At 39.8% G+C, this 12,919-nt stretch overlaps 3 protein-coding genes and 1 long non-coding RNA gene across 8 annotated transcripts in view; 3 read left to right on the forward strand and 1 right to left on the reverse strand.

Annotated features, from left to right (window-relative positions):
• LOC126383960 (major histocompatibility complex class I-related gene protein-like) overlaps nucleotides 1-12,919 on the reverse strand; it is a 151,295-nt gene that overhangs the window by 106,773 nt on the left and 31,603 nt on the right. The gene's annotated exons all lie outside the window — the stretch shown is intronic.
• The window catches only part of LOC126383959 (major histocompatibility complex class I-related gene protein-like), a 159,969-nt gene that overhangs the window by 14,602 nt on the left and 132,448 nt on the right, over nucleotides 1-12,919 (forward strand). Inside the window, exons 5-8 of one of the 4 annotated variants that reach the window (XM_050034745.1) lie at nucleotides 6,105-6,344; nucleotides 11,237-11,332; nucleotides 11,636-11,653; nucleotides 11,843-12,748. In XM_050034745.1, coding sequence (XP_049890702.1) covers nucleotides 6,105-6,344; nucleotides 11,237-11,332; nucleotides 11,636-11,653; nucleotides 11,843-11,892 — 404 coding nt within the window. In that variant the 3' untranslated portion in view covers nucleotides 11,893-12,748. Of the gene's footprint in view, nucleotides 1-6,104; nucleotides 6,345-11,236; nucleotides 11,333-11,635; nucleotides 11,654-11,842; nucleotides 12,749-12,919 lie in introns of those variants that run through there. The other 3 variants (XM_050034747.1, XM_050034746.1, XM_050034748.1) reach the window with 3 other exon arrangements.
• On the forward strand, nucleotides 11-3,946 carry LOC126383980 (uncharacterized). The gene is made up of 3 exons (XR_007569212.1): nucleotides 11-1,524; nucleotides 2,805-2,822; nucleotides 3,021-3,946. It is a non-coding gene; the product is annotated as an uncharacterized LOC126383980 (long non-coding RNA).
• Nucleotides 5,057-12,919, forward strand: part of LOC126383950 (major histocompatibility complex class I-related gene protein-like) — a 108,811-nt gene continuing 100,948 nt past the window's right edge. Inside the window, exon 1 of the mRNA XM_050034723.1 lies at nucleotides 5,057-5,077. The gene's annotated coding sequence lies outside the window, so the exon portion shown is untranslated. The remainder of the gene's footprint in view (nucleotides 5,078-12,919) is intronic.

Consider the following 12,919-nt stretch of genomic DNA (forward strand, 5'->3'; position numbering starts at 1 on the left):
GGAATTATTCAGTTTTGGGAAATCACGATGTCTAGAAAGCATCAGCTGACAGGGACAGCTAAGCAAAGCTAACATCAGGACGTCATCTGTTAAAAGCCTCCCGTTGTCGGATACGACATGAAACTACTCCAGTTAGCTCAATCATGTTGTAACTAAGACATCCGCTGGAAAAAAAAAAAATTTCACGGACCGTGACCGGAGTTATTGCATACACCGCTAACAGCTTAACGGCGTCCCTACGCCCCTATGTCGCCCCGGTCAAAATGGTCGCGCAACGATTACGTCACATGTAGAGTCCGGTAACTTTACAGGAACCTTCCTCCTACTCCGCTCTCTCAGTGGAGACACGGCGGTTGAGAGGGCCGGTTGAGAGGGCTGGTACTATTTGTCCCCCAAATAGTACCAGGAACTTCTTCAGTGGAAACGGGCCTTTTGTTCTGCGTGTCCATTCTTTACTGAACTCAGAATAATACAGTACATGGCCGATGTTGAACTCTCCACAACATGATTTTATTCCATTGTATCTAATTTGCTAAACTGAAGACGACTTTAACTTTGATCATTTCAGTTTAGATTTATTTATTTTCTTATATTGTGATTCATGTATTATTATGCCTCTGCTCCAGTGATAACTGTGGCAGGAGGCATTGTGCTTTCAGTTTGTCCGTCTGTGCCATTCTCGTGAATGTGATATCTGAAGAGCACCTTGAAGGAGTTTCCTCAAATTTGGCACAAACATTCACCTGGTCTTAAGAAATAACTGATTAGATTTTGGTGGTCAAAGGCCATGGTCACTGTGACCTTATATCTGTCTCATTTTCATGAACGCAATATTTTGATAAGGTCACTGTGACCTCACACAACATGCTTTTGGTCACAACTTAAGAATCCATGCTCTAATTATGACAAAATTTCAGACAACTGTCTGATAGGATAAAAAGTTCAAAGGTCAACTTCACTGTGACATCATAATGTTCTGCATACAACACTTCCCTGGCCATTATTCAGCATCATAATTCAGGAACAGAAGGTAAGACATTTGCTCAGATACTGAATTGGTGACACTAATCTTGGGTGTCCACCTTGAAACTGTGCTGATTATTTAGATCCTCTGTGCTGTCGGGGGGAAGATGTGTGTGAAGCATCCATGTTTTCACAGACATGGATATAAACTGTGAGTGCAAATAAACTGTTTCACAGAGGCATACAACCATGAAGAGGTAATTCTAGTTTTTAACAAAATGTGCCACAGTGTCTGTCTTTTTAAATCTAACACATATGTAGATAAGATAACAGCTCATTATACTGTATTAACTCAAGTCCAAGTCAGATGGATGGATGGATGGATGGATGGATGGACGGACTTCTGCTCAAACCTGCTTTATCTGTACTGGTCCTATGTTTTATTTTTGTTGTTGTTGTTATCAGAGAAGCCCAGTGACATCACCATCCCCATCACTGCAGCAGTGGCTGTTCTCATCCTCGTTGTTTCCACTGGATTCATCGTTTACAAAAAGAGGAGAGGTGCTGTTTAACTAGCTTTTCTAGTTCTTTGATTTTGGTCTTTGAGTTGATGCTTTTATCCTGGTTGCATTTGAATTGAATTGAAACAAACATCAGTCCCCTGCAACTCAATTTTATACAACCAACAGTAAATGCTGTCAGGCTCAGAGCCTGTCCGTCATCAATTTCAATTTTCAGTCAATTTTATTTATAAAGCCCAATATCACAAATAACAATTTGCCTCACAGGGCTTTACAGCATACGATGTCCCTCTGTCCTTATGACCCTCACAGCGGATAAGGAAAAACTCCCCCCAAAAAAAAATGGTAGAAACCTCAGGAAGAGCAACTGAGGAGGGATCCCTCTTCCAGGACGGACAGACGTGCAATAGATGTCGTACACAACAGATCGACATAATAAATTTACAGTAATCCGTATGACAAAATGATACATGAAGAGAGACAGAGAGAGAGAGAGAGAGAGATGCAGGACAGACAGTAGTAACAGTAGCTTACAACAACATTCATTTAAGTAATGATATTATAATAATAATTACGGCTACTGTGGTACAATATGTTGAAAGTATATATCAATATCTGATAGTATACATATGTGACAATAATCATATGTGTATAATAACAGTAGAAGTATGACTAATGATAACAGCAGCAGCAGGAGGCATCTGGCAGGACCACGGCAGCAACACAAGCACACACGTCACGCTATCCAGGCACCGCTGCGATATAAGTTAACCTGCGAGACAGTGGAGCACAAAGGCACCAGAGAAGAAGCTGAGTTAGCGACATGCAGTACGGCCGAGTTAGTGACATGCAGTAGACGCGAGTTAGCAACATGCAGTAACAGGACATGAGTGTTAGCAAAGGAGAGAGAGAGAGAGAGAGAGAGAGAAGGAGAGAAGGTGCCCGGTGTATTATATGAGGTCCCCCGGCAGACTAGGCCTAAGTCAGCCTAACTATGGGCTGGTACAGGGCAAGCCTGAGCCAGCCCTAACTATAAACTTTAGCAAAAAGGAAAGTCTTAAGTCTAGTCTTAAATGTGGAGACGGTGTCTGCCTCCCGACCGCAACAGGAAGATGATTCCACAGAAGTGGAGCCTGATAGCTGAAGGCTCTGGCTCCTGATCTACTTTTGGAGTCACAATAATACGACTAAACCACAATGATGTAGGAGAAAAGAGATGAGTAAATAAAGTAAGGACTAATCAGAAGGCTGGAATGTATTTATATATTCTGGCATTAGCGACTGTAACTGAAATTATCATCTTTTTTGTTTTTTTTTCAGCCAAACTTCCCTCATCTCGTAAGTAAAACTTACTCTTATTCTTTTTCTACTGATCTGATACACATTTTATACTTTAGATTAAAACAGGTTTCAAATTTATTGTGCAGATGAACTTTTTCCAAGACTGTTTCCTGTATTTACTGTTTATAAACGTTCAGAGCAGGATGAGTGGACTTCACACAGTTTCACACTAACAGTTTGTTTCTGACCTCACAGCTCCTGACAGCAGCTCTGAGCTCTCTGAGAAACTCAATCCAGAAACCTGACTGACAAAAAGAGTAAACACTTTGATATGTTATATCATAACTTTACAAAGCTTTACAAAAAACGACTGAAAGATGGCTTCCTGCAATCAGAATGAAGTGGTTATGATTCATATGCTTGATAATCAAACATTTAATATAATAGATTTATTCCAGATCACACATTTTTAATTTTTTTTTTTTTTTAATCTTTATTTTCTCACTTATTTTACTGTGATGCAACAAAGTGTTTCCTGTTTCTAAGAATGCTAAATAAATGTTTTTGATTATATTATAATATTTTATGGCTTCAGGACAAATGAATCACAGGTTTCTGTAAACATGTAGAGACTGAATGCAGTGCTGAAAATCACCTCTTGTGGTGGATTAGACAGGACAGGTGAAGAGACATGATTCATGATAAGTTTACCACAGGGGTTGCTAACTTATAGCCACTGCTAAGACTGGAGGAACCACATAGACAGTGATGGTGGCTGGACAGCTGAGTGGACCACGGCAGTCATGAAGTTATTAAGTCAGTTGGGCCAGCTACTGTAGTTTAGCCTGAGCAGATATGATGGAGATATAAGGCAGCAGAGTTTCAGCTCTTTGCTTAGGTGAGTGAAGGATTTAAAGGCAGCTTAAAGATACATTAGGTCAGGGTCAGAGAAAGGTGTCGCCTGTCAGAGGGCTCAGATTTATAACGCCACAGCTAACCTAGGACCTAATGAAAGCTCAAACATCATTTAACATGGATATAGGGCTTCCATAGGAATCCACACAACCTCTGGCACATGTTCCTGTGTACTGATAACCATAAATGAATGTGAAAATCAAATGTATTGCTCTTTCTTTTGGTGCTGATGTTTTGCTTTTCAATAAAGTCTCCAATTTTCAAAAGTTTGTCTTGAGTCTGCTCATCTGTGACTATAGCTGCAGTAATATGAATATTACCTGAGCATTCAGTGTTCTTACAGAAGAGTTGGATTAAAAGACTGATATCATTGTCAGCTCTGAGCAGAGGAAGCTCCCAGACAAGCTTAGCTTAGTTTGAACACAGAGTCAGGAGGAAACAGCTCACCAGTAGCTCTGTCAACTAGAAAAGTCCACTCGGCAGAGAGCAGATATCTGTGTGAAACTTCAGAGGTCAGAGTCACATGGACTTCCTTATTTGCCACCTGCTCCATTTCCCAGCTTTTGTATCCTCCACCCAGAGTTCACACTGTTTTCACACAGCATAGCTACACTGACAGAACTGAACCTCCGAGCTGCCTGTCAAACAGGAATCAAACCATAAACCTGCTTCAGACAGTCCAGACTGAGTGGAGTCCTGTGGGGATCAACAGATGTGAAGTCTGGCAGCTGGCGGTTGCTCGCTCTGCTGTAGTTCAGCGGCTAACAACCAGAGCTAGCTGCTAATAGCCAACGCTACATACAACAAGCTCCAAACATCTATTCAACAACTCCACCCTCCACAGTCAGACACACATGCTGCTTATTTACTGACGAATTCCAGCTCACATCTCGTGCTAACAGCTGACACTGCTCTGGTGTGAGTGTTTTGCAGGTTAGCAAAACATCCTGGTGCTGACTATTCACTGGCAGTTACCCCCTTTATGTGCTCTGATCTTGTTCTACTCATACGGAATCAGAAAATGATTTCAAGCATGACCTGGCTTACTAGTTTTAAATATTTGTTCGATACATTCCATGAAANATGATGTGTATATTTAATCTGAATGTTCCTCATTTGTCCTGTAGTAAAACACTCCCTGAAGTTTTTCGTAACTACATCTTCTGGAGTCCCAAACTTCCCACAGCTTGTGGCTGCTGCAGTGGTTGATGACCTTTTAGTGGGTATCTGTGACACCGATACAAAGATAATACAACTAAAACAGGACTGGATGAAAACAGCATTAGAAAACAATCCACAGCAGTTGGAGTGGTACACTCAAGATTGTTTTGCGATCTTGCCATACGCCTACAAAGCCATAATGGACAACCTGAAGCAGCGCTTCAACCAAAGTGGAGGTACAGCTTGTATTTCATTCTTACTGTTAAAGTGCTCTGTATCTTAGCTGTAAAGTAAAGTGACCCTCACTCATTCCCACAGTATGATATTTCAAAACATCGATAGTCAAACCAGAAAAATGTACTCAGTAGAGCACTGGTTCCCAGCACTGCGAGGCCTTTATTCTTTCAAATATACAGTCCGCCTATAACTCAACCTTTAATTTTATGTCTATGAAGAAAAGTAAATTAAATTGTTATTTTTAAAGTTCTGATTATTATTTAACTTATAAAATCTCCCAGGATAGGTGCATAGTAAAGACCTGAGCATAAGCTATATTCATAGAGCCTTCAGTCTTTGTGAAACGGCCTCATCCTGCCACAGAGCTTATAGAACAATGGCCAAACATCTGGGAGATGAAAACACTGAATTTGTTCAAAAATAATGAGCCGATCAAGTATGACTGCTGAAATAAAGATAAGACAGAGAACTGTGTAAAGAAGTTCTAAAAATATCAGGAAAACTCATCTCTGATGTAAAATTCACAGAAATAACGCTGCTCAAAATTCATTTACTCATTTTGCACAACTTCCTGCAATGATCGAGTTCACTATTTGAGTTAATTGTAAAGTTTCAGTCGTTCTTCACTGTTATTGTTATGTATTGAATATAATATGAAATATCCATAACATATGTCACTTAGTCAGGGGTAATGGAAAAGGGGTCCCTTAAGGAAAAAGGTTAGGAACCACTACAGTAGAGTACAGATCTCCACCAGGCGACCAAGCAGCTGCCTGGGTTTCAAGTCTGGACAATTCTAGTAGTTTCAGAAGATGTGCTGCAGCGCCTTTCAGAGAGAAACTGTGTCAGTTGGCTCTATAAACTCCAGCTGCCNTTATCTTCCACTGGTATGAACAAGCATTCAAATTTACTGTGCAAAAAGGTAGAACTCACATATGTCTTTATTTGCTTCTCTCTCTGCAGACCTTCCCTCTGTGTCTCTCCTCCAGAAGTCTCCCTCCTCGCCAGTCAGCTGCCACGCTACAGGTTTCTACCCTGACAGAGCCATGATGTTCTGGAGGAAAGATGGAGAGGAGATTCATGAGGACGTGGAGCTCGGAGAGATTCTCCCCAACCACGATGGATCCTTCCAGATGAGTGTTGTCCTGAACCTTTCATCAGTCCCACCTGAAGACTGGAGGAGGTACGACTGTGTGTTTCATCTCTCTGGTGTGAAGGACCATATCGTCACCAAACTGGACAAAGCAGTGATCAGGACCAACATGGGTAAGAGTGACAGATGTGAGAAATTTGTATTTAGTTTACGTTAGTTGTCCTGCAGTTCATGATTCATTGATTTTTCACTGTTTTTGGTGCTGGATGGGTCTGTTAATGTGTTCATGCTACCACATGGACAAAAAGCCTAACCTGTCAGTGAGCATGTTAGCTACCTCAGCATTGGGTAGTTTAGCTTTTGACCTCCAGTTAAGCTGGGAAGTCATCTTCAAAAAATAATGATAAACCAATGCACATTGCTCGCCCCTTGATCTCTGGTCAGATCCTGTGAGCTTAACAAGATCATTTTAAAGTCAAAGAAAGATTAAAGCATTTTAGAGACCACATTGTTTTTACCACACAAATAACAGCTTTGTTCTGCGTGTCCATTCTTTACTTAACTCATAATAATACAATACATGGCCGAATACATGGCTGAACTCTCTACAACATGATTTTTTTCCCATTGTATCTAATTTGCTAAACTGAAGACAACTTTAACTTTTATCATTTCAGTTTAGATTTATTTATTTTCTTATATTATGATTCATGTATTATGATGCCTCTGCTCTGCTCCAGTGATAACTGTGGCAGGAGGCATTGTGCTTTCAGGTTGTCTGTCTGTGCCATACTTGTGAATGTGATACCTCAAGAGCACCTCGAAGGAGTTTCCTGATTTTCATGAACGCAATATTTTGATAAGGTCACTGTGACCTCACACAACATGCTTTTGGTCGCAATTCAAGAATCCATACTCTAATTATGACAAAATTTCACACAACTGTCTGATAGGATAAAAAGGTCAAAGGTCCACTTCACCGTGACATCATAATGTGACATCAAAAACCCTTTTCTGGCCATTATTCAGCATCATAACTCAGGAACAGAAGGTGAGACATTTGCTCAGATACTGAATTGATGACACTAATCCTGAGTGTCCACCTTGAAACTGTGCTGATTGTTTAGATCCTCTGTGCTATCGGGGGGAAGATGTGTGTGAAGCATCCATGTTTTCACAGACATGGATATAAACTGTGAGTATGAACAACCATTGAGGGTAATTCTAGTTTTTGCCAAAATGTGCCACAGTGTCTGTCTTTTCAAATCCAACACATGTCTCGTATTTGAGTCCTTTGTGCAAAAGTGATTATTGTGTTTTATTATTTAAGGTCATCTGTTGTACAAAAGCATTTTCTTTTTTTTGGTGTTTTTTTTTTTTTAAAGGAGACTAATTAAGGCTAAGCTGAATGAAGTGGAGGATAAGTTTGTAGCTAGTGGTAAAATCCTAAAAATCAGGGCTTATGATAAGAATAAAAAACAAAACTTTTCCCTAGACAACATTACGAAAAGTAAAATTAATGAATAAAATATCCTTGCAAGAAAGGCAGTAAGCAGTAAAAACCCAGAGGTACAACAGGAGTATTGCAGAGTTAGAAACTTTGTGAAAATGAGAACACGGAATTTAAGAAAGAATTATGAAGAAGATTAAGCAAGGCAATCTAAGCAGAGTCCAAAGGTTATCTGGAATTAAATAAGAGGACAAAAATTAGGACTTCAGTTGGAGATTTGTATACTGACCAGAATAACATTAAATCCCCTAAAACGGACAAAGATAATGAAAAGGTGTCCAAATACTTCAGCAGTGTATTTGTGAGGGAACCTGAAGGGCAATTTCCTGAACTGCCAGGATTGGAAGTCCAGCAAACAGAACCTTTTATGATAACTACTGAGGACACCAGTGGCGGCTCCTGCCAAATTTCTCAGGGGGGGCAATTGTTGTGATGATGGCTGAGGTGACCCGTTCAATGGGTAAATTTGAATTAATTTGGCTCTGCAATGACTGAACAATCTGCTGTGGTCATCAACAGACTAATTTTCATCAGTTTGCCCACACAAATACCTTTGAATGTAAACAGAGACCTGTTTTACCATTAATCAAATTGAGTAAGGTATTCACTGAGTCATTGTCAGTCTTAATCCGAAAACATTTTATTATAGCTAAGTGGAACACAGGAAATTTTGTGTTCTTAAAGAATTAAAGAAATAAATGCAGGCATATCCTACAACTTAATACAATGCACATCACATAGTATCACTGTTCTTTGACCTGACCTGAACATTTTTTGTTGTTGTTTTTCAGTTTCAGTTATGTATTGGAGGGACATTTTGGGCATGGGGGGGGGGGGGGACACATGTCCCCCTCAATGTATATGGTGACTACTGCCCTGTCATGCATGCATAATTAGGCTGCAGTTGTCTGGGTGGCAAAGGTGAAGTGGCTGGTCTTGTCATACAAAGTTTGATGGAGTGTCAACTGGACAATATGGAGATATTTATGGAGACTACAAATGTGGATAGACAGGGAAAAACACACGCAAGCCTAAGACGTGTCGTGCTGATCCTCTTGGATCAGCTGGAAACGTTAGCCATGTTGATCTTGAATGTGACAGCTGTGCAGTGGCGCTGCCTGATGTGATGTCGGAATAATCGGAAAAATTAGTTTCCGACCGTAAAGCAATATTTCAGTGAAAATGGTTGACGACGTGTTTTTTAAACATTTTGAGTGATAAAATACAAAACATCTTCTTTGTAATGTCCATGTTGTCTCCACATTACCACCTAAACACTCATGAACACACAATGAAGTAAGAACGACTTCCCGACATGGGAAATCGGACCATCCAAGGAGCACATGAATGATACTTGGTGGTTTACGTATGACGAAAACACGTTGGGGAAAGCCCTCCCGGAACCCATAGAGATTGCATTGGAGTGCCTGCATTTAGAAAAAAAAGCATTTTACATGAAAGTCTATGAGAGTGAGTCGGGGCGATTTCTAGCCAGGCTGATATCACCCCAAAGGGCCGGAACGTGACTTCACACTGCATCTGATTGGATATTCAGAGGCAGAANAGAGTGACAGATGTGAGAAAGATGTATTTAGTTTACGTTAGTTGTCCTGCAGTTCATGAAAAAAAAGCATTTTACATGGAAATCTATGAGAGTGAGTCGGGGCGATTTCCAGCCAGGCTGATATCACCCCAAAGGGCCGGAACGTCACTTCACACTGCATCTGATTGGATATTCAGAGGCAGAACGAGCTGTTTCAAGTGAAAATTTTCAGAATAATTAATATATTGTGTGTATATATGACAATAATGATGATGATAATCATACATTTATTATCATCTTTCTTTTCTTTTGTGGCTCGAGGAGGGGCTGTGCCCTATCTCCCTCTATTGGCCAGCCGCCCCTGGAGGACACTATACAGCTTCTACAGAATATTATCATCTACAAATCACCAGGACCAGATGCAATACATCCTAGGATTTTAAAGGAACTGGCTTGTAGGATTGCTGAAACTCTAACAATATTATATAATCAATCATTAGAATCAAAGTTACCTTGTGAATGTAAAGAGGCACAAATCATTGCAACTTTCAAAAAAGGAAATAAATCATTAGCAGGATACTACAGGCCAGGTAGTTTGACATCCATAGTATGTAAGACAATGGAAAAGCTAATCAGGACGTATATTGTTGATCATGTGAAATCAAATAGTCTTCTCAGCAATAAGCAGTATGGATTTATATCTGGAAGATCAACTACACTTACACAGCTTCTCTCAGTTCTTGACAATTGGTCTGCAGCTTTGGATAGAGGACAGTCTGTTGATTGCATTTACATGGACTTCCAAAAAGCTTTTGATACAGTTCCCCATAAAAGACTACTGTCAAACTAAAATCCTATTGTATAGATGACAGAGTTACAGACTGGATACAGGGCTTTTTAAGTAATAGGAAACAACAGGTGGTGGTAAATGGTGCCACTTCTGTCTGGAAACCAGTGACCTCTGGAGTTCCACAGGGATCTGTGTTGGGGCCTGTACTGTTTGTTGTTTCAATTTCAGTTCAATCAGTCAATTTTATTTATAAAGCCCAATATCACAAATCACAGTTTGCCTCACAGGGCTCTGTCCTTAGGACCCTCACAGCTGATCAGGAAAAACTCCCCAGAAAACCCCCTTTAACAGGGGAAAAAACCTCAGGAAGAGCAACTGAGGAGGGATTCCTCTTCCAGGATGACAGACGTGCAATAGATGTCATACAGAACAGATCAACATAATAAATTAACAGTAATCCGTATGACAGAATCAGACAGAAAGAGAGAGAGACACACAGAGAGAGAGAGAGAGAGAGAGAGAGAGAGAGAGAGAGAGAGAGAGAGAGANAAATTAAAATATATAGAAAAGATTGAGAAGGTTCAAAGGAGAGCTACAAAATTAGTCCCAGGTCTCAAAGAGATGTCATGTGAAGAGAGGTTAAGAAAATCGCAACGACCAACTTTAGTATACAGGAGACATGATCGAGGTTTATAAGTTTGTTCATGGAATATATGATACCACAGTTGAGCCTGTTGTAAACTGTTGGTATAGTCGGTATGAGTTAAGAGGGAACTCCCTAAAATTATTCCCACTAAGGTGTTTTTCTGAAAAGAGAAAAAACTTTTTCACACTTCGTGCTGTAAAAGGCATGGAATGAGCTCCCAGAGGATGTGGTGCGGGCTCCTTCAGTTAACTCTTTTAAACACAGGCTGGATAGATTCTGGTCAACAAAGGCTGTTCTGTATGATTATAGAGCTGATTTGTGATTATGAACTAATGTGATTTAATTAAGTGTATTTTGGTACTGTATTGTATGATTTTGTTTTGTGTGTGGAGTCTGGTGGAGCGAGTCAGTCTTAGTTCACAGCAACAAACCCACATGTATGTGTGAATGAAATGGTGGATGGATGGATGGATGGATGGATGGATGGATGGATGGATGGATGGATGAACTTCTGCTCAAACCTGCTTTATCTGTACTGGTCCTATGTTTTATTTTTGTTGTTGTTGTTGTTATCAGAGAAGCCCAGTGACATCACCATCCCCATCACTGCAGCAGTGGTTGTTCTCCTCCTCGTCGCTGCCGCTGGATTCATCGTTTACAAAAAGAGGAAAGGTGCTGTTTAACTGGCTTTTCTAGTTCTTTGATTTTGGTCTTTGAGTTGATGATTTTATCCTGGTTGCATTTGAATTGAATTGAAAAAAAAACATCAGTTACCTGCAACTCAATTTTATACAACCAACAGTAAGTGCTGTCAGGCTCAGAGCCTGTCAGTCACAATAATACGACTAAACCACAATGATGTAGGAGAAAAGAGATGAGTAAATAAAGTAAGGACTAATCAGAAGGGTGGAATGGATTTATATATTCTGGCATTTCCGACTGTAACTGAAATTATCTTTTTTTTTTTTTTCTCAGCCAAACTTCCCTCATCTCGTAAGTAAAACTTACTTATATTCTATTTCTACTGATCAGACACACTTAATGCTGCAGATTAAAACAGGTTTCACATTATTGTGCTGATTATTTCAAGTGTGTTTCTGTATTTACTGTTTATAAAAGTTCAGAGCAGGATGAGTGGATTTCACACAGTTTCACACTAACAGTTTGTTTCTGACCTCACAGCTCCTGACAGCAGCTCTGAGCTCTCTGAGAAACTCAATCCAGAAACCTGACTGACAAAAAGAGTAAACACTCTGATATGTTATATCATAACTTTACAAAGCTTTACAAAAAAGACTGAAAGATGGCTTCCTGCAATCAGAATGAAGTGGTTATGATTCATATGCTTGATATTCAAACATTAAATGTAATAAATTTATTCCAGATCACAAATTTTTAATGTTTTACATATGTCAGATTTTTCTATTAATCTTTATTTTCTCACTTATTTTACTGTGATGCAACAAAGTGTTTCCTGTTTCTAAGAATGCTAAATAAATGTTTTTGATTATATTGGAATATTTTATGGCTTCAGAACAAATGAATTACAAGTTTCTGTCAACATGCAGAGACTGAATGCAGTGCTGAAAATCACCTCTTGTGGTGGATTAGACAGGACAGGTGAAGAGACATGATTCATGATAAGTTTACCACAGGGGTTGCTAAATAGTAGCTACTGGTAAGACTGGAGGAACCACATAGACAGTGATGGTGGTTGGACAGCTGAGCAGAGCATGGCAGTCATGAAGTTATTAAGTCAGTTGGGCCAGCTACTGTAGTTTAGCCTGAGCAGATTTTCGGCTCTTTGCTTGGGTGAGTGAAGGATTTAAAGGCAGCTTAAAGATACATTAGGTCAGGGTCAGAGAAAGGTGTCACCTGTCAGAGGGCTCAGATTTATAACGCCACAGCTAACCTAGGACCTAATGAAAGGTCAAACATGAATACTGGGCTTCTATAGGAATCCACACAACCTCTGGCACATGTTCCTGTGTACTGATAACCATAAATGAATGTGAAAATCAAATGTATTGCTCTTTCTTTTGGTGCTGATGTTTTGCTTTTCAATAAAGTCAACAATTTTCAAAAGTTTGTCTTGAGTCTGCTCATCTGTGACTATAGCTGCAGTAATATGAATATTACCTGAGCATTCAGTGTTCTTACAGAAGAGTTGGATTAAAAGACTGATATCATTGTCAGCTCTGAGCAGAGGAAGCTCCCAGACAAGCTTAGCTTAGTTTGAACACAGAGTCAGGAGGAAAC

Source organism: Epinephelus moara, chromosome 22 (genome assembly GCF_006386435.1).
Source record: "Epinephelus moara isolate mb chromosome 22, YSFRI_EMoa_1.0, whole genome shotgun sequence".
Taxonomy (NCBI): domain Eukaryota; kingdom Metazoa; phylum Chordata; class Actinopteri; order Perciformes; family Serranidae; genus Epinephelus; species Epinephelus moara.